This window comes from Gorilla gorilla, chromosome X (genome assembly GCF_029281585.2).
Source record: "Gorilla gorilla gorilla isolate KB3781 chromosome X, NHGRI_mGorGor1-v2.1_pri, whole genome shotgun sequence".
Classification (NCBI taxonomy): domain Eukaryota; kingdom Metazoa; phylum Chordata; class Mammalia; order Primates; family Hominidae; genus Gorilla; species Gorilla gorilla.
In genome coordinates, this window is record NC_073247.2 from 120,364,224 (window position 1) to 120,382,824 (window position 18,601).

At 34.8% G+C, this 18,601-nt stretch overlaps 1 protein-coding gene across 1 annotated transcript in view; it reads left to right on the forward strand.

Moving 5' to 3' along the window:
• Window positions 1–18,601, forward strand: part of COL4A5 (collagen type IV alpha 5 chain) — a 256,931-nt gene that overhangs the window by 130,182 nt on the left and 108,148 nt on the right. Inside the window, exons 7-19 of the mRNA XM_004064693.4 lie at window positions 704–757; window positions 1,102–1,128; window positions 2,868–2,948; window positions 5,206–5,268; window positions 7,247–7,282; window positions 7,373–7,414; window positions 7,586–7,678; window positions 9,821–9,874; window positions 9,971–10,027; window positions 10,298–10,342; window positions 12,202–12,255; window positions 13,779–13,820; window positions 15,909–16,041. Of these exons, the coding sequence (XP_004064741.1) occupies window positions 704–757; window positions 1,102–1,128; window positions 2,868–2,948; window positions 5,206–5,268; window positions 7,247–7,282; window positions 7,373–7,414; window positions 7,586–7,678; window positions 9,821–9,874; window positions 9,971–10,027; window positions 10,298–10,342; window positions 12,202–12,255; window positions 13,779–13,820; window positions 15,909–16,041 (781 nt within the window). The remainder of the gene's footprint in view (window positions 1–703; window positions 758–1,101; window positions 1,129–2,867; window positions 2,949–5,205; window positions 5,269–7,246; window positions 7,283–7,372; window positions 7,415–7,585; window positions 7,679–9,820; window positions 9,875–9,970; window positions 10,028–10,297; window positions 10,343–12,201; window positions 12,256–13,778; window positions 13,821–15,908; window positions 16,042–18,601) is intronic.

Sequence of the window (18,601 nt, forward strand, 5' to 3'; positions counted from 1 at the left end):
TGGACTCACAAAGACACACAACAGTAGTAATTTTATTCTTTCAAACCTTCTGATGAAGTTGTTTCTAGGATTACCGTGGCATACAGGTATTTAAAAGGAGGTTGCTTTGGTGTTCTTCTACAGCAATTTCAGCTTTTGTTTTCTAAACCAAGTGTCCATATTAGTACTTTACAATAGTGAGTGAGAAAAGCTGGGTGCTTAGAAAACATAATGACCTGCAATTGCTAGAACTATTGCTATTATTGTCCTCTTGGTGATATTAATGGCCTTCTTTCTTACCATCTTTTCCCCTTTACAAAAATAATTTGAAATAGTTTACAATAAAAGAAAAATGCAATAGAGCAGTTAAAATAAGAATCCATATAACACATGGGCAGGAAATGGGGCAGATCATTAACTATTAAATGTGATGATAGAATTTGCGGCGTGATCGTCTCAAAATGTCTTTGTTGGAAGAAAAGAACTGAGGTAGATGATTTTTTTTCTTTACTTCTAATTGGGATAGATGAATTGGGATACAAGTTGAATTGATATGGATAGTTGATATTGAAGTAATTGGAAAGTGAAGGCTAATGAACTTTTTGGCAATCTGGCATGTTTCAAAATGGCTTTTACAGAAATCTTTTCAAGAAGTCATATCTTGATGGTATAGTTATTCTTTGTTTCTTGTTCCTCCATGCTCTTTATTTTTAACTCCTTTTAGGGAGAACGTGGATTTCCAGGCAGTCCCGGTTTTCCTGGTTTACAGGGTCCTCCAGTAAGTTATAAAATGTGGGATTATGATGAACACAGGAATTAACAAAAGAAGCAGAAATGTAGTGAGAGAGCCCAATGCATTCATGTGGAACAAAGTAATACATTTTAAAGTAATAAACTAGAGGAAAATGTTTCAAAAAGAAGTTGGTAACATAGCTTTCTCCTGGGCAAAAGCAAGGATTTTGTATGTATATAAATGTCACCTCTAAGTATCCTAGGGTATATCCTATTCAGAAATGACGCTACAGCAGTCTACTCATTTTATACTCTATTTAGAAAGCATTCTGTAATTGGCTTGTTTCTCTCTCATGCATATAAAATAATCCCTTTTCTTTTTAATAATAGGGCCCCCCTGGGATCCCAGGTATGAAGGTAAGCATCTCATTCTGGGGAACAAATGTTTTGAATAAAATATTAGGAAAGCCGGCAACTTCAGTAGGATAATGACTCAAACTTCTGTCTTAAAATTGATGTTTCTAGAAGTTGTGCAGGTGTAAACTTACAAGCTCTCCTTAAATAGTCTCCTGTGTTCCCATGGCTTTAAGTACCTTGTATGTGCTGATACACTTGAAAATGTGTATATCAGACTTGAGTTTCTTTGCTGACACTTTAAGTCTTCATCTTCTTACACTTTGATACAGTTAACCACCTACTCTCTGTAGAATTACTTTTTTCCCTGGCCTCTGTGACACTATCCTTTCCTGATTTTTCTTCTACACCTCTGGTTAATTTGCAGTCTTCTATGTAAGGTCATTATTTTATGTCCATCAAGCATCAGGACACAGTCTGTACTCCTTCTTCCCTGCAATGCCCAGAAATATTACTAATGCCCATATTATTGATTACTATCTAGTTACTAAATACCAAGTCAGACTTTTCTTCTGAGTTAGCTATGTGTATTCATCAGCCTCTCTGACATCTCCACATGTTCCAAGTTAATCCACCCACAAAATAAACCCGCTCCTCCCTGTGGCTCCTCATATCTCAAATTTGCATCTTTATATGTTATGTACACTTTTACATGATCTCAAAACCTGGGAGTTAATATTTATATCTTCCATTCCTTCACACACCTCCTCATTCAATTCCATCACTAAACACTAAATGTGCCTGTAAAAGGCACCTTAAATTCATCCACTTTTCTTCATTCCCACTGTTACCACGTTAATCATAATGTCTCATCTGGATTACTGCAATAACCTCTTATGTAGTCTCTAGTCTCTTTTTTTCACCACTACTCCACCCTTACCTCCCATCCTGTTTTATTCTTTACAAAGCAACCAAGAATGACATTTTAAAAGTGTTAATTGATAATTTAATCTGCCAGTAAACCTTCAAGGGCTTTCTACTGTGTATCTAAGGTAAAGTCCATAGTTTGTTTGTAAGAACTGCATGCTCTGGTCCTTGCCTACATTGACAGCCTTATCTTAAACCACTAAACTTATCCCTTAGCTCACTGACCACATCAGTCTGCATTTAGTTATTGGGATGTGCCAAACGTTTTGCTTTTAGGGTCTTTTGTATATACGGTTTACTTTGCCTAATGTTCTTCCTCCTATCTTTGCCTGGATGACTCCTTATTATCCTTCAGGTCTTAACCTGAATGTTACCTTCACAGATTGCCCTTCTTTGACTACCCAAGCTAATTTTCTCCACTAGTTTTTTTTTTTCAATTATTGTACCATGTTATTTTTCTTCATAGCCCTTAATATTCACAGACCTTGATATTGTCATCTTATATTTTTACATATTAGGGTCTGTATTTTCCCATTATATTGTTAGCTTTATGAGAACAGAGGCCTTGTTTATCTTCTCCATTACTGATTACCCAGAACCTACCACAATTGTTGGCAAATACTTAATATTTACTACATATTTTTTAATGAGTAACTGAAGGTACTACACTCTTAATAAATCTACTGTTCTTCAGTGTACTCTGGCCACTTCCTCATTTTCCTTTAAAAGGTAAACTTATCATTTTTATTACTGAGATGGCCTAATCTTTTAGTACATCTCTGTTACAAATTGAATCTTCAGATCATTTTTCTGGTTTTGCTGGTTTTCATGTATAATAACTGTGTCTTAGAACTTCCATTGATGGCTTCTTTTAGGGTGAACCAGGTAGTATAATTATGTCATCACTGCCAGGACCAAAGGGTAATCCAGGATATCCAGGTCCTCCTGGAATACAAGTAAGTATCCAGTGATTTTCTTTTTTTGCTATATTGATTAAACCAGAAGATTACAACAATCCCTCAACCTTTAGTACTCTCTGTTTTTGTCATAAAAATTATCATCAGATGTTTACTAGACATTACATGTACTTTCTACCTGAAAATAAAAGCAATCTGGACCAGGGAGAATTTTAACAACATCGGCTTCATTCTTTTGCCTCTGTATCCAGTGTTTTGGGGATTGGCAGCAGAAATAGGGTTCTATATTCTTATTCTTGTACTGTGGAGAGCAGTAGGGTCTTTTGTACATTTACAAAAGACCTAATTAAAAATAAAAATTATGGAAGTCCCATTGAATATATTAAGATATATCATTTGTAACACTATCAGTTATGCATAATATATGAACATATTTTGAAGGCTGAAGGAATACAGTTTATGCATGGTGAACATCAAATGTAATCTTAAGAAAAAAATTTTAGCCTACAGAAAACATGCATAGAGAGAGCAGTAACTTTTGAGTATAGATTACGAGGTCAATTTCTTAGGGTTTATATTTCATGATAATCGAATCCTTTGCCAAAAATAAAAAATCAAAACTTCCTGGTAGTTTATCACTAAGATACAAGATTGGGGACTTTTTTCATTAGCTCCCTTGTCATTCCTTACTTGATATCACCCATCCATAGTTTTTAAAATTCACTGAATCTTGCCCTTTATATTTTATAAATTGTTATGAAGTAATATTTGAAAATACAACAGAATACATGCAAAATATATGTATGTTATGAAGCATAACTATAAAGTGAACAACATTTAAGAGCTAGAAAATTACAAATAATTTTGAATCAACCTGTATCCCCCTTGGTAATCAAATCCTTCTGCATTCCCCCAAGACATAGCTACCATCTGTGCCTTAAAAATAGCTTTATTATATATGCATATATTTCTAAGCAATATAATATTTAGCTTTGCTTTATAAAATAATGTAATATTTATGTAGTTTTCTGCAACTTACTTTTTCTACTTGATATGCTAAGATTCATCCATATTATTGGATATGGCTTTAGTTCACTCCGTTTCACTTTCATATAACTTTCCATTTGTGAACATACTACCATTTGGTGTTTTTTGTTTTATGTGGTGTTTGTTATTGTTGTTGTTGTTGTTTTGAGATAGCGTCTTGCACTCTTGCCCAGACCGGAGTGCAGTGGCATGATCATGGCTCACTGCAGTCTTAACCTCCTGGGCTTAAGCAATCCTCCCACCTCAGCTTCCTGAGTAGCTGGGACCATAGGTGCACATCACCACACCTGGCTACTTTTTGAAAATTTTCCTGGAGACAAGTTCTCACCATGTTGCCAAGGCTGGTCTCAAACATCTGAGCTCAAGTGATCCTCCTGCTTAGGCCTCCAAAAGTATGAGGATTACAGGTGTAAGCCTCTGTGCCCAGCCTACAATTTTTTCATTACAAAAAAAATCCATGATTTATATCTAAGTATAGAATTGCTAGATTGTAGGCCAAATTTTCAGTTTTTAACATGCCAAATTATTCCATAACACTTGTATCATTCTCTTATAATTTATCCCAGTTCCTCTCATTTCCCTCTGTCTTTAATCTTATCTATTTTAAAATTAGAGAAGCTATCTTGAAAGTAGTAGCCTTTCCCTTCTCATTGGTAGCATAAAAGCCCCAACTAAATGCATACCTTTATCACTTTGTTTTGTAAATTTTCCTTATTATTTGTCTTATGTTTATTTACCACTTTAAACCACAAGTTTTCTTATAATTACTTAATCCTTTTATCCCTATGCATTTTAAAATTTCACTTATAATATTGCTGAATGATAAAATTGTAGAGCAGAATTCCAATGACGACTGAAGTTTAAATGAAGTCTAAATTTCATCCATTTAGTTCTTTGTAAGATACAATTAGGGGGCCGGGCACAGTGGCTCACGCCTGTAATCCTGGCACTTTGGGAGACCGAGTCATGAGATCAAGACCAGCCTGGCCAACATGGTGAAACCCCGTCTCTACTAAAAATACGATAATTAGGCGGACCTGGTGGCAGGTGCCTGTAATCTCAGCTACTCAGGAGGCTGAGGCAGGAGAATTGCTTGAACCCAGGAGGCGGAGGTTGCAGTGAGTTGAGATCATGCCATTGCACTCCAGCCTGGGCGACACAAGTGAGACTTTGTGTAAAAAAAGAAAAAATACAATGAGGGGCTTGTTTTTCTTTTTTTTCATCATTTTCTTTACTCACTTTATAACAGGGCCCACCTGGTCCCACTGGTATACCAGGGCCAATTGGTCCCCCAGGACCACCAGGTTTGATGGTAAGCTCTCTTCTTTAATTTAATTTTCCCCCCTTTCCTTTCTGACTTCTTTCAGGAATATTAATATTATTTATAATACTTGAAAACATAATGCATTCTCAACATTCATAATTTATAATTTTCTTATTTAAAGGTGACTTTACAATGATATGGTGAATAGTATGCATTCTAAGTAATGGCTCCATTTTATAGATGGAAAAATGAGGTATATAAAAGGAAAGATTTACGATGAAATATTTTGTTGGTTGCTCTTGATGTATCAGTGTTGAAGTCAATTCTGGCCATTTCAGAAAGTCTTTTAAGGCAGTTTTCTAATCACTTGATGAAACATGTTTCTTCAAACTGCAATTGTTTGTTTAAGAAGAGCAAAAGCAGGGCTTCATAAAAAATATTGGTTCTCATTTCGTAGGCGCCTGGGACAAAACAGTAGAATTGGTGAGGGGAGTGATCACTATGCAATTGGTCACAGGTTTTTGTACCCCAAAAACTTCTACAGATCCTGAATGTGCAACCGGTTCTCTTACTTTACTAGCTCTATAGTCACTCTCATTTTCTATCCTAGTAAATTCTAAGTATTTTTACTTCTGCAATACTTAGATTTCATTCAAGTCATGTTTTGGACTTACAGCTTTGCTGTTGCCCTCTTAAAAGGGCAAGAAAATTGTATTTCAGTAGAAGTAATTTCTCATGTGCCACTGTATCTCTCATCTACCATATATTTAAGTGACAGTTTTCATTATACCTTTATAGGTTGTACATTTTTGTTTGTGACAATTGGTCCTGCACTTTTGAGTGAAGGAAATAATGTTTGATAACTGCTAGAAGAATCTACCAGAAAAGATTGTGATTTCTGCTTTCCTGTAACTTTTTGGGGGAAGATGAGAAAACCCTTTCGTTTGTTTTAGTTGTAGACTTCATGCACAGCATGAAACTATGGACTTTCGCACTTTTTCCTAATTCTGCTGTTGGAACATTGGTGCCCCTTGAGTATATTGTTACACCTTGAATTTCCTCAACCATTGTGGCCACTTAACCGATTCACTTTACGTTTCTGGATATTCCTTGAATTAACGCTAATTCAACAGGTGAAGCCAAATCTTAGAAATGCCACCAAGAGGCCAGGTGCGGTGGCTCATGCCTGTAATCCCAGCACTTTGGGAGGCTAAGGTGGGTGGATCACCTGAGGTTGGGAGTTTGAGATCAGCCTGACCAATATGGAGAAACCCCATCTCTACTAAAAATACAAAAAATTAGCCAGGCATGGTGGCACATGCCTGTAATCCCAGCTACTCGGGAGGCTGAGACAGGAAAATCGCTTGAACCCAGGAGGCGGAGGTTGTGGTGAGCCGAGATCGTTCCATTGCACTCCAGCCTGGGCAACAAGAGGGAAACTCCTTCTCAAAAAAAAAAAAAAAAAAAAAAAGAAAGAAAGAAAGAAATGCCACCAAGATACAATATATAAATAAATAGGCCCATTGAGGTTAAGAGGCAACATACTTGAGCAGAAAGGTGCCTATTTAATTTTTTAAACCTTGAAACATTCTCAAATACACAAAGTCATATTGTATAAAAATCAAACTGGAGTTTAAAAAATAAACACATGCTTTTTAGAACTTGAGAGTTAATTAGAGTTAATTGCTTTATGGTACCTAAGTTTACCTGTAATTCTGATGTGAAAAATTTGATGGGTCTGTTGAGATTAACTTTTGAATTGATTTTTGACAATGGGGCTACCTCTCTACCTCTGCCCATCCCAGCTTTTTTCTCTTGCCCATTTCTATTTTGTCATCAGAGGTACTCACATTCATCTAGCTCATTTTAGTCAATTAAAATGTGTGTCTCTGACTAAAATGAAAACAAACAAGAAAATACTATTTTGATGGGCTTTTTCATACCTTACTCTTTCTGAAACTAAATAACTTTTAAAATTAACTTATTAATATAACATTTTATTTTCTCTTTTGTCTTCTCTTCTTAGGGCCCTCCTGGTCCACCAGGACTTCCAGGACCTAAGGTAATTTTCTTTTTCTTTATATCTTTTATTTGGTGTGGATTCATTTTCTTACTGTCAGTGAGATTTTTAAATGGAAACTTCTCTCTCCAGGGGAATATGGGCTTAAATTTCCAGGGACCCAAAGGTGAAAAAGTGAGTAAAGAAAGAGAGCTGGTTATTCAGCCCTCAGCTTTCTCTTTTTGTAGTCATTTGAACTGTCTTTTTCTTTCTCTTGCTTCTTGAAGTTATCTTATCTTACATGTTATATTACTGTCTGTGGAGGTTATGAAGTATCACCACTGTCTTATTTTATCTTGCAAACAGGGTGAGCAAGGTCTTCAGGGCCCACCTGGGCCACCTGGGCAGATCAGTGAACAGAAAAGACCAACTGATGTAGAGTTTCAGAAAGGAGATCAGGTGAGTAAGTAGGGAGGAAGTCAATGAAAATCTTGCTATGGATATGTTAATTAGTTCGATGGTGGTAATCACATCACAATGTATATGTATATCAAAACATCACATTTACACCTTAGATATATACAGTTTTTAATTTGTCAGTTATACCTCAGTAAAGCTGAAAAAATAAAATGATAAACAGTTAAAAATAACATTTCTATGTAAGTGGAATTCCATTAAAATGCATTATAAGCTGAAATGTGGTTATATATAAGGGTATTTTTTTTTAAATAACAAGGATTTGAGATTATTAATTTTTTTTTTTTTTGAGACTAAGTCTTGCTCTTGTCACCCAGGCTGGAGTGCAATGGCATGATCTTGGCTCACTGCAACCTCCGCCTCCCAGGTTCAAGTGATTCTCCTGCCTCAGCTTCCCAAGTAGCTGGGATTACAGGTGCCCACCACCACGCCCTGCTAATCATTGTATTTTTAGTAGAGATGGGGTTTCACCATGTTGGCCAGACTGGTCTCGAACTCCTGACCTCGTGATCTGCCCGCCTCGCCCTCCCAAAGTGTTGGGATTCCAGGCATAAGCCACCACGCCTGGCCAAGATCATTAAATTTTCAAAATAACTTTATCAAGATACAGTCTACGTACATATAATCCACCCATTTAAAGTGTACAATTCAATTTTTTTTTTAGTGCATTCACAGGGTAGTGAAACTATCAATGCAATCTAACTTTAGAAAATTCTGAGGCTTCCTCAAAAAAATCTCCATACCTATGTTAGTTGTACTCCTTATTTCTCCCCAAATTGACCAGCCCTAGGTAATCATTAATCTACTTCTTGGCTCTGTAAATTTTTCTATTCTGGATATTTCATATAAATGGAATCATATAATATGTGGTCTTCTGTGTCTGGCTTCTTTTACTTAGCATAGTGTTTTCATGTTAAATCACTTTGCAGCACATATCAGTGCTTCATTCCTTTTTATGGCTGAATAATATTTCATTGTGTAAATAGTCTACATTTTGTTTATCCATTTATTCATTAGTTGATGGGCATTTGGGTTATTTCCATTTTTGGCTATTTGAAGAATCCATTCATGTATAAAATTAGGTTACGGTAAGTCAGAATGATGACAGTGTTCCCTACATTTCACTGATATGCAAGGAGAAAGATAATGTTACTCTATAAACCTTTGTTGTGTTTAGAAATAATTATCTGATACCCTGCTTTTGCTAGAGTAGATGAGGGAAATTAGATATATTTTTAAAGCATACTGGCCCACACTTTAACAAACAGAATGTGTGCATTTTTATTTCATTTAAATGTGAATAAGAAAGTTAAGAATAAAGGAAAAGTTGTATTGAAACTCCATCATCAATATGAATTTGGCCATTTAATTATCTCCCAAAATATATGTGTGCCGTGTGACCCCAAAATCTCTTTGTTTTAGGTATTCTTGCTTTTTATAAAATATTTTATAAGAATAAAAAATTGTCATTATTTTCATTTTAAGTGTTGCCTTGTTATTTACCTCAAATCTTGGCTTGTATATAGACAAAAAATTAACTGAAATGAGCAAAGATAGCTCTAGTTAATTTTGCCTAGAAGATTTCAACTTTAAGTTAGAAACACCCTATTATCTTTGGTTGTACTACATAAGTATTCAGTTCAGTTAAATTTTTTTAGGGGGAGATTTATTTTTATTTTATTTTATTATTTAAAAAAGTCAACCTTTATTTTAGATACGGGGGTACATGTACAGGTTTGTCACATAGGTATATTGTGTGATGCTGAGGTTTGGGGTACAGATCCCATCAGCCAGGTAGTGAACATAGTACTCAGAAGTTAGTTTTACAAGTATTACCTGCCTCCCTCTACTCTTAGTAGTCCCCAGTGTCTATTGTTGCCATCTTTATGTCCTTGTGTCCCCAATGTTTAGTTCTCAGTTATAAGTGAGAACATGTGGTATTTGATTTTTTGTTCATGCATTAATTCACTTAGGATTATAGCCTCCAGCTCTAACCATGTTGCTCCAACATAGATGTAGCTGTGGTTCAGTTTATTAAAAATGCTCCTAGCTAGCTCTAGTGCTTATAATGAAAATGCATGTTCCAGTATTAACATTGATTTCCTTTCCCCTACTACTGCGTAGGGACTTCCTGGTGACCGAGGGCCTCCTGGACCTCCAGGGATACGTGGTCCTACAGTAAGTAACCTAAAGTGCTTTAGCATCATTTAATGAAAATTGGTATTGGTACACAGTATCCCATGAACCACTGTGAAACTATTTTTATGTGTACAGGGTCCCCCAGGTGGTGAGAAAGGTGAGAAGGGTGAGCAAGGAGAGCCGGGCAAAAGAGTAAGTGATGTAACTGCTAATATTCTTTGCAAAAAAATTCTAAATGTGTGTGTGTGTGTGTGTGTGTGTGTGTGTGCGTGATTTTATTCTTTCTTCCTACATCTTACTTCCATTGTTTCAAAATATCACTACTGACATTATAATGTTGATGTCTAAAAAGTCTACTTAATATAGTCCAAGCCAGGAATAAAGCTTGTTATATTCTTTAACTTTATGCTTCCTAACTAACAAATGTATGTTGTTGCCCTATCATTTCTTTGTATCCTATAGGGTAAACCAGGCAAAGATGGAGAAAATGGCCAACCAGGAATTCCTGTAAGTAGCTAAGGTTCTTTCCCCCTGCAAAACTGGAGACATTTATGTGTTGGTATAACATGAGGTGGCAGAGAAGCAGTATGACAAAAATTGTGGGGTCTGGAAATAGTTTAAATGAATTGAAATTATCCAGTCTTTGTCTTTTGAATATAATTTTCAATTTTTAAAAAATTTTGTGAGTACATAGTAGGTGTATATATTTATTTATGAGGTACATGAGATGTTTTGATACATGTGTGTAATGTGAAATAAGGACATCACGGAGAATGGGGTATTCATCCCCTCAAGCATTTATCCTTTGCATTACAAACAATCCAGTTACACCAAATATAAATTTGAGGTTCCTCTATTTTTTAAAGTCAGATTTATTGAGATATAATTTACATAAAGTAAAAGGAACTATTTTTAGTTTACAGTTCTGTGTTTGACAAACACATACAGTTGTGTCACCACCACCATAATCAAGAACACTTCCATCACCTTCAAAAGTTCCCTCATGCTCTTTTTTAGTTATCCCCTCCCTATTCCCCTATCCCAACCTCCTTGTAACGACTGATCTTTTGTCAATCTCTTTAATTTTGCCTATTCCCAAATGTCAGATACATTGGATCATATTGTATGTAGCCTTTCGAATCAGGATCCTTTCACATAACATAATACATTGAATTGTGTATCAGTTCATTTTTTTATTGCTGAGTAGTATTTGATAGTTTGAATATACCATGGTTTGTTTATCCATTTACACATTGAAGGATATTTTGGTTATTTCTGTGTTTTGGCCATTATGAATAAAACTTTTATATTCATATAAAAATATTTATATGAATATAAATATTCCCATACAGTTTTTTTTGTGTGTGTGAACATGTTTTTTCAGTAAAAGTTTTGACAGGTAATTTTTCTACTTAATACCAAAAAGGGGCATGGGAAATAAAATATGTAAGTCCAAGAACATTATTTCAAGCAGCTTCAGTATCAAGAGTATCCACAGTAGGCAAGAGTTTTTCAAAGACAGAGAGAATATTTGATGAAATTTGTAAGTTATTCTAAGGGAAAAGGATAATTCTTAACAAGACAGGTTAGAATTACTAAATTCAGATAAATTGGTTTCAGGATATTTTACTAAACAGGCAATCCTCAACTTACAATCTCTAGTTCAAAAATATTTTATATTATAAAATATCAAGAGGTAAATTCAGGGCCTCAGTTCCTGGCTTCTTTTGGAACAATTGGTCTTTGTCTTGATTCAGGCAGCTGTGATATTCAACAATTGCCTCTTAGTGTTTTCAACAAATTGGGGTTGGGGGGTGGGGAGGCTGTTCTCTTGTTCTCTGTTTGCACTGGGAGAACCCAAGTTGGGTCAAATAAAGGCAGCCTTGCAAATAGCCTTCTTTTGAACCAGCAGACAGATCAAATAATGATAATTCTCTGGAAATGGGGCTTTGAAGGAGCTCCAACCCTGTTCTTTCCTCTCCAGTTGCTGCTAGGCTGCTGGTTTTCACCTTGATTGTGAGGAGAGGTGTTGGGAATAGAGCAAGTTAAAATGCCACAAAGCTCTGAGAGGTGGTGGGAATAGAGCAAGTTAAAATGCCATGAATCTCTGAGAGGTGGTGGGAATAGAGCAAGTTAAAATGCCACAAAGCTCTGAGTTCTCACCAAGATTCAGCTTTTTTTTTTTTTTTTTTTTTTCCTGAGAAAACACTCCTTGAATTGCTGCAAGCTTTGGTTAAGTTCTGAAAGTTAATTCTGACTGACCATTTTTGCCAGTATTCTCATTGCTTCTATGGAGAAGACAATCTTTGGAGATTTCCTAACCCCATCATTTGTGCTGATGTCACCCTATCCTCTATGTTTTAAAGGGTTTGCCTGGTGATCCTGGTTACCCTGGTGAACCCGGAAGGGATGGTGAAAAGGTAAGAATTTCAATACTTTGAAGTGACTGATTTAGTCTAGCTAAAATAATCCTTTTCTTCTCCCAGGCTTGAGTTATAAATGGAAAAAGTCTATATAACTAGCTTTTATATTCAAAATATGCCTTCTTTATTCATCTTTTGCTCATTTTTCTTTTATACCACACTTGCTAAATTTTATTCCATTGCCATAAATCACAGTCCATGTTGCAGAAATACATTAAGCATTGTTTAACTTTAGCATTTCCACTGTGAAAAGTCATTGCCTTTACTTTGAGCATGTATCGGCAAAACTTCTTTTTTTCCACAAAGAGAATTCAGCACTATTTTAGTGAGGTCCACTATTTTAGTGAGGCTTATAACTGTGAATGTAAAACGTTGCCACTAAACATTTCCATTCTGTATGCAATTATTGTCTGTAAGTCTGTGGCTAATTCTTTGTTGTTTTTTCCCCCCTACTGGGCCAATGCAGCCTGACTGAGGTCATTTATTTAGTTACCTATTTTTCAAGTGACTTTGAAAGATTGTATGAAGCATACAATTACCAGATTTTTAGCAGGGCACAAAATAACCAGTCCTCCAATCCCTCTTGTTTTTAATTGCTTCGTATCAAAAACTGAAAGCTTTTTGGTTTTTCAGGCAAGGAAGGAAAGGCGTGTACCCAGAAGGCACATATTTTAATGGTGGTTTATTTTTAAATTAGGTCCAAGTTCTAGCATGGCTTAAAAGGCACAATTAGAATAGATGGAGGTAGGAAATACTCCGATAAAATGATTTTTTGTCAAATAGTATTTGTATATATATGGATGGCTTCTATGAACAAGTCTAGAGTCAGAATAGAAGTATGAAAAAGACCATCCTTGTGTCTTGGCCAGTAGTAGAGTAACATTTGAATATTGAATATTGTGGTTTTTTTCATGCTGTTGTAGCTACTAATCAAGGATAAAAGTTTTATCTGAACTTGTCTTTCATTAACTTCTAAGAGCAAGCTCATGAAAGCAATTCAGATTTACTAGCTATTATTGATGATAGTTAAGTCCGTCACATCTAAAATATCTGTCACTAATAGAAATGGCACTACATTTATGTCCTTGACTAGTTTTATGAGAAGAAACATGGCTAAATGTAAAAAAAAAAAGTAATTTTTTCACTGATTCTAGTGCTACCATTTTTTTTCTATTATCTTCTTTATAGAGTATTTGTAGTTGGCTAGAAATAGGAATCTTAAAAATCAAAGAATATTACAACTAGAAATACCTTAAAACTCTGGTCCAAAAATCTTTATTCTTTCTATATAAACCAAAGAAGTTAATTAACTTGGTGAAGATTATATAGCTAGTAAATCTGAGACAACATCACAGGTTAGGCTTAGCTCAGAATTGTTTCATTACTTCATGTTGCATTTCTCATTTGAGGTATTTTATGATTGATTTCTGGGTCTTTTTGGAAAGTTTCTCTTATATTCTTGAGGAAATTGATGTTTTCATGTGAATTTTACTAACCTATTTTACAATTGCATTCAACAGGGCCAAAAAGGTGACACTGGCCCACCTGGACCTCCTGGACTTGTAAGTTTTTTTTTTTTAGTCTTCATTTATCAAATTTATTAATGCATTATCATTTTTGTGCCTTAATTGCATACGCCCTACTTTTTCTTGATAGAACACAAAATTTCAAGTCATTATCAATTTCTACTGGCTTAAAAGTCTTTACATCTAAAATCTTCAGTAATGTTGACCTCAAGGTCTTTGTATTGTTCTGCCTATGCATTACTTCTGCATGGTAAAGGTCTAAAATTATGGCATTGGGTTGTTTTGCCTCATGATTGCCAGATCATTTCTCAAGCAACCAGCAGGTGGTGCAAGTGTTGCTTACAAAGGTTCAATGAAAACAACAACAACAAAACAAAACTTGGGGAAGTTGGGGTGAGGTTGGGGGATTGGTCCTTTCCCCTGCAGAGCTCAGGAGAAAGATAGATTTGGTCTTAATAGGTTTTCTCAATTTGTAATTGTCTGATTCACACTTCTTTCTTTCCTGAGTGTGTGCTTTCTAGGGACTTTTAATAACGCATGTAGGAAGCTGCTTTATGAAAGAATAATTGAGGGTGGCGGAGCTACAGATTTTCTGTCATGTTTGTGTTCACTATGAAAGTTAAGTCAAATATACTTCCAGTCTTATTAGGAATAAAATATCATTGCTGAGGTTTAACATATTGGTTTTTCTGTGGTTGAAATTTAGTAAGACTCTTGACTTCAAACTGCATTGAAGCCGCAACAGTGCGAATGTTGGAAAACTTATGTGTCCAGACATGTTAGTAACATTAACTTAATTCGTATTATCCATAGTGAGTCTCAGTTATTAATACTTAGGACTGTACTAAATCTAATGAGGATATACTTAAAGAAGATCTTAGATATTTTTTATTCACTTTCATTTTAAAATCAGCTTCAGTCCTCTAGGAAATAATCTCTTTATAAAATGAGAAGATAAAATTTTAATAAGTATCAGAAGAAATGGAAATTTTGAGAGTACAGTCCTATTTAGCAGCCTAGTTTCCCTTTTGAATCACTATTCCAATCTTAGGTCCCACAACTTTTTGTCTTCTTTTGTGTGAATATTTCTTATATCCATCCAATAGAGACAGGATGAAATATCACACTGCTATTAGGTGTTGATTTGTACATCAGACTGGCAGTCTCTTAAATCTGAAGTTCATTTACCTTTATAGGTCTATAAGAAGAATTTGTTAATATTTAATTTATTTAATGTTAAGTTTTTTAAGAAAATACTTAATGAGTTACAAGAATACAGAGTAAAAAGAAATGATTAGTTAGTTGGGTTTAATCAATAAAGAACACGGGTTTTATTTTTAAATTTTTTTGGTATATAGTAGGTATATATATTTATGGGGGAGTTTTCTTTTTTAAAGGAAGAAATAAATGTGGGTTAATAAAGAGAAAGATTGGGGAAAGGCATTACATATGTTTGGAATGAAATATGCAAAGACATAGACAAGAAAGTGCAAGTTGAATGAAATGGTTAGAATCAGACAGACTTCACTATAATAAAAATTTATTGTAAGACGTAGTAGGAGATTAAATAGGTGAGAGAAGTATTGGAAGTGAGAGGTGACTTACAGTTCAGGATTAAAAGTAGCAGCACTTATAGTAAAAAGTAGTGAGCAATTTTGAGTCCTTAAGCAGAATAGGTAACACACACACACAAATGGTTTTTGAGGAAGCATATCCTAACAATAGATTGGAATTCAAGGGACAAGATCAGAGGTGCTTCTATTACTCTAAGTGTGAGTTGATAATATAGCTGTGGCAGCAGAAATCAAGGGAGCAAATTGGAGAGACGTTTTCTGTAAAGAATTGTCAGGCTTAGGAGATTGGAATGAATTGAATGTGAATTATAGGAGAAGAGACATCAAAAATACTTTTAGTTTTATATGCTTCGGGCTCAGGAACATGGTAATGTTGTTACTTGTATTGGACATTTTCTAATCAGTTGGAGGATGGGAGTGATAAAAAATGTGACTCATAAACTATGTGAAAATGATGACATTGTAATCATATGTAGCTCCCATAATGTTTTCAGGAGAACAAGGCTTTTCTTCTTTGCATTTGTTTATTTTTTTTTCTTTTGTAATAAAGGTAATTCCTAGACCTGGGACTGGTATAACTATAGGAGAAAAAGGAAACATTGGGTTGCCTGGCTTGCCTGGAGAAAAAGGAGAGCGAGGATTTCCTGGAATACAGGGTCCACCTGGCCTTCCTGGACCTCCAGGTAAATGAGATTGCATTTATGGCCTTGTTCTTATAGCATCCTTACTAATCCATGTATACTTTTTATCAGATTAGTTCCATGGTCAGCATGGAAGTAGAAGACACAAGTCCTTTTTAATTGACAGATACTTCCCAACTCTTACTATACCTTCTCTCACCATATTACTCACTTGTACTTTAAAAAAGCCCAAGTGAATAGTGTCCTTTAATCCTAAGATTCCTATTTCTACATTTTATTTTTTATTGATACATAATTGCACATATTTATGGGATACATGTGATATTTTAATACATGAGTACAATGTATAATGATTAAATCAAGGGAACTAGAATATCCATTACCTCAAGTATTTATCTTTTCTTTATGTTGGGAACATTCAAAATCTTCTCTTCTAGCTGTTTTGAAATATACAGTAAGTTGTTGTTAACTGCTGTGAATCTACTGTGCTACCAAACACTGAAACTTATTGCTTCTATCTAACTGTATGTTTGTACCCATTAACCAACCTTTCTTCATTTCCCCCGACCCTTCCCAGCCCCTGGTAACCATCATTCTACTCTCCACCTCCATGAGATCAACTTTTTTTTTTAACCTCCTATGTAAGAATGAGAACATCCATTTGTATTTGCCTTTCTGTGCCTGGTTTATTTCACTTAACGTAATGTCCTTCAGGCTCATCCATGTTGCTGCAAATGATAGAACTCCGTTCTTTTATGGCCAAATAATATTCCATTGTGTATTTATACCACATTTCCTTTATCTGTTCATCCACTGATGAACATTCAGGTTGATTTCATATCTTGGCTATTGCGAATAGTGCTGCAATAAACATGGGAGTGCAGATATCTCTTTGAATTACTAATTTATTTTCTTTTGAATATATACCCGGACGTGAGATTGTTGGAACATATGGTAGTTCTATTTTTAGTTTTTTGAAGAACCTCCATACTTTTTTTCATAATGGTTGCATTAATTTACATTCCCACCAACAGTGTGTGAGAGTTCCCTCTTCTCTGCATCCTTGCAGCATCTGTTATTTTTTGTCTTTTTGATGATAGCCATATTAACTGGGGTATATTTTATTATTAATAAATTACACCAAACAATTCTTAATTTAGTAGGCAAATCATCACACTTTTCATGCTAATAGGGAAGGATATTCTCCCCAAGTAATGCCTAGTTTTGCAAGATTTCCTGTATAAAAATGGCAAGCAGCGTTATCCACCTAAAATTTCAGAAATACCTAACTAGAAATCCCCATGGTGATTTTGTTATGCAATAAAATCTTAGAGCTCAATACTGAGTTTTATATTATTCCCTTTGAAAACACACAGTATAGTGGAACATTTCTAATTTGGCCACAAATTGAGTACTGCCCTTATCTAGAATGTTTATTTGAATGTTCTCTGAAATAGGGTAATAATAGTGATTTCCGTAAGATTTCTAGATGCATGTGGTACAGTGCCTGGCACACATACATATTCAATAAATTATTATTCCTTTTCCTTCAAAAATACGTGGCTAATGAAATACTAAAATGATGAGATGAGTGATATTCAGTGATCTTTCCCAAGAGAAAGAAAATAAATATAGGTTCCATTATGCTCTAAATGCAAACTTCAGATTCCTAAATGTGAACTTCAGATTCCTAATCTCAAGATAGTGAATTAAATACAGACTGTATCTGGAAAATTGAAATAAAGAATTATCTCAGGATGCAGTAAAAGAGACAAGGAGTTGGGAAGTATGAATGAAAAGTTAAGAGGTATAAAAGGTAAACCTAGAAGCTCCAAAATTATCTCATGAGGGAGGTCAAGGAGGAGAGAATGGGACAAGAGGCAGCATTTGAAAAAAAATAATGGCTGAGAACTTCCATCTATTAAAAAACACATGCATCACTATGAAAAAGCTCATGAAGCACTAAGCAATAGTAAAATAATAGTAATGCAAAGGTCCATAACTAGACACATTGTAGGGACATTTCAGAATTCAGGGATAAAAAGAAGCTCTTAAAAACTATTTGAGAACAAAAGGCCGATCACCTACAAAGCAGTGAGTCAGAGGATGATAATGGAGCACATTTTCAAAGTGATAAGGACAAATTACTATGAATTAGGGATTCTATATTACACTAAACTATCATCCTAATGTGAAGATGAGATACATAGGAAGTTTAACACCTTCAGACTGTCTCTGAAATAGTTACTGGAGGTTTTACTCCAAAAAGAAAAAAGGGAATTCTGGATAAAATGAGAATAGCGGTAGGATGCAAGAACCAAAGCTTAGAAAATATATTAGTAAAGCATATTAAGTCTAAATCAGTACTGGTCATTTTTTAAAAAGGTGTTTTAAGTAACAACTTGGAGCTATAATTGTAAACATTATTAACATGTGATGTGTAGATGCAGAGAGAATAAGGATAAGAGTTTTTGTCTTGTTAGGGAAAGATAATATAAATCTTGTTAACTGTATAAATGTTTAGAAATGTATAGGTTTAAGTACATAGGTTAAAATGTTAATAGTAGCCACTAGAGAAGAATAGAAATAAAATGTATAACAT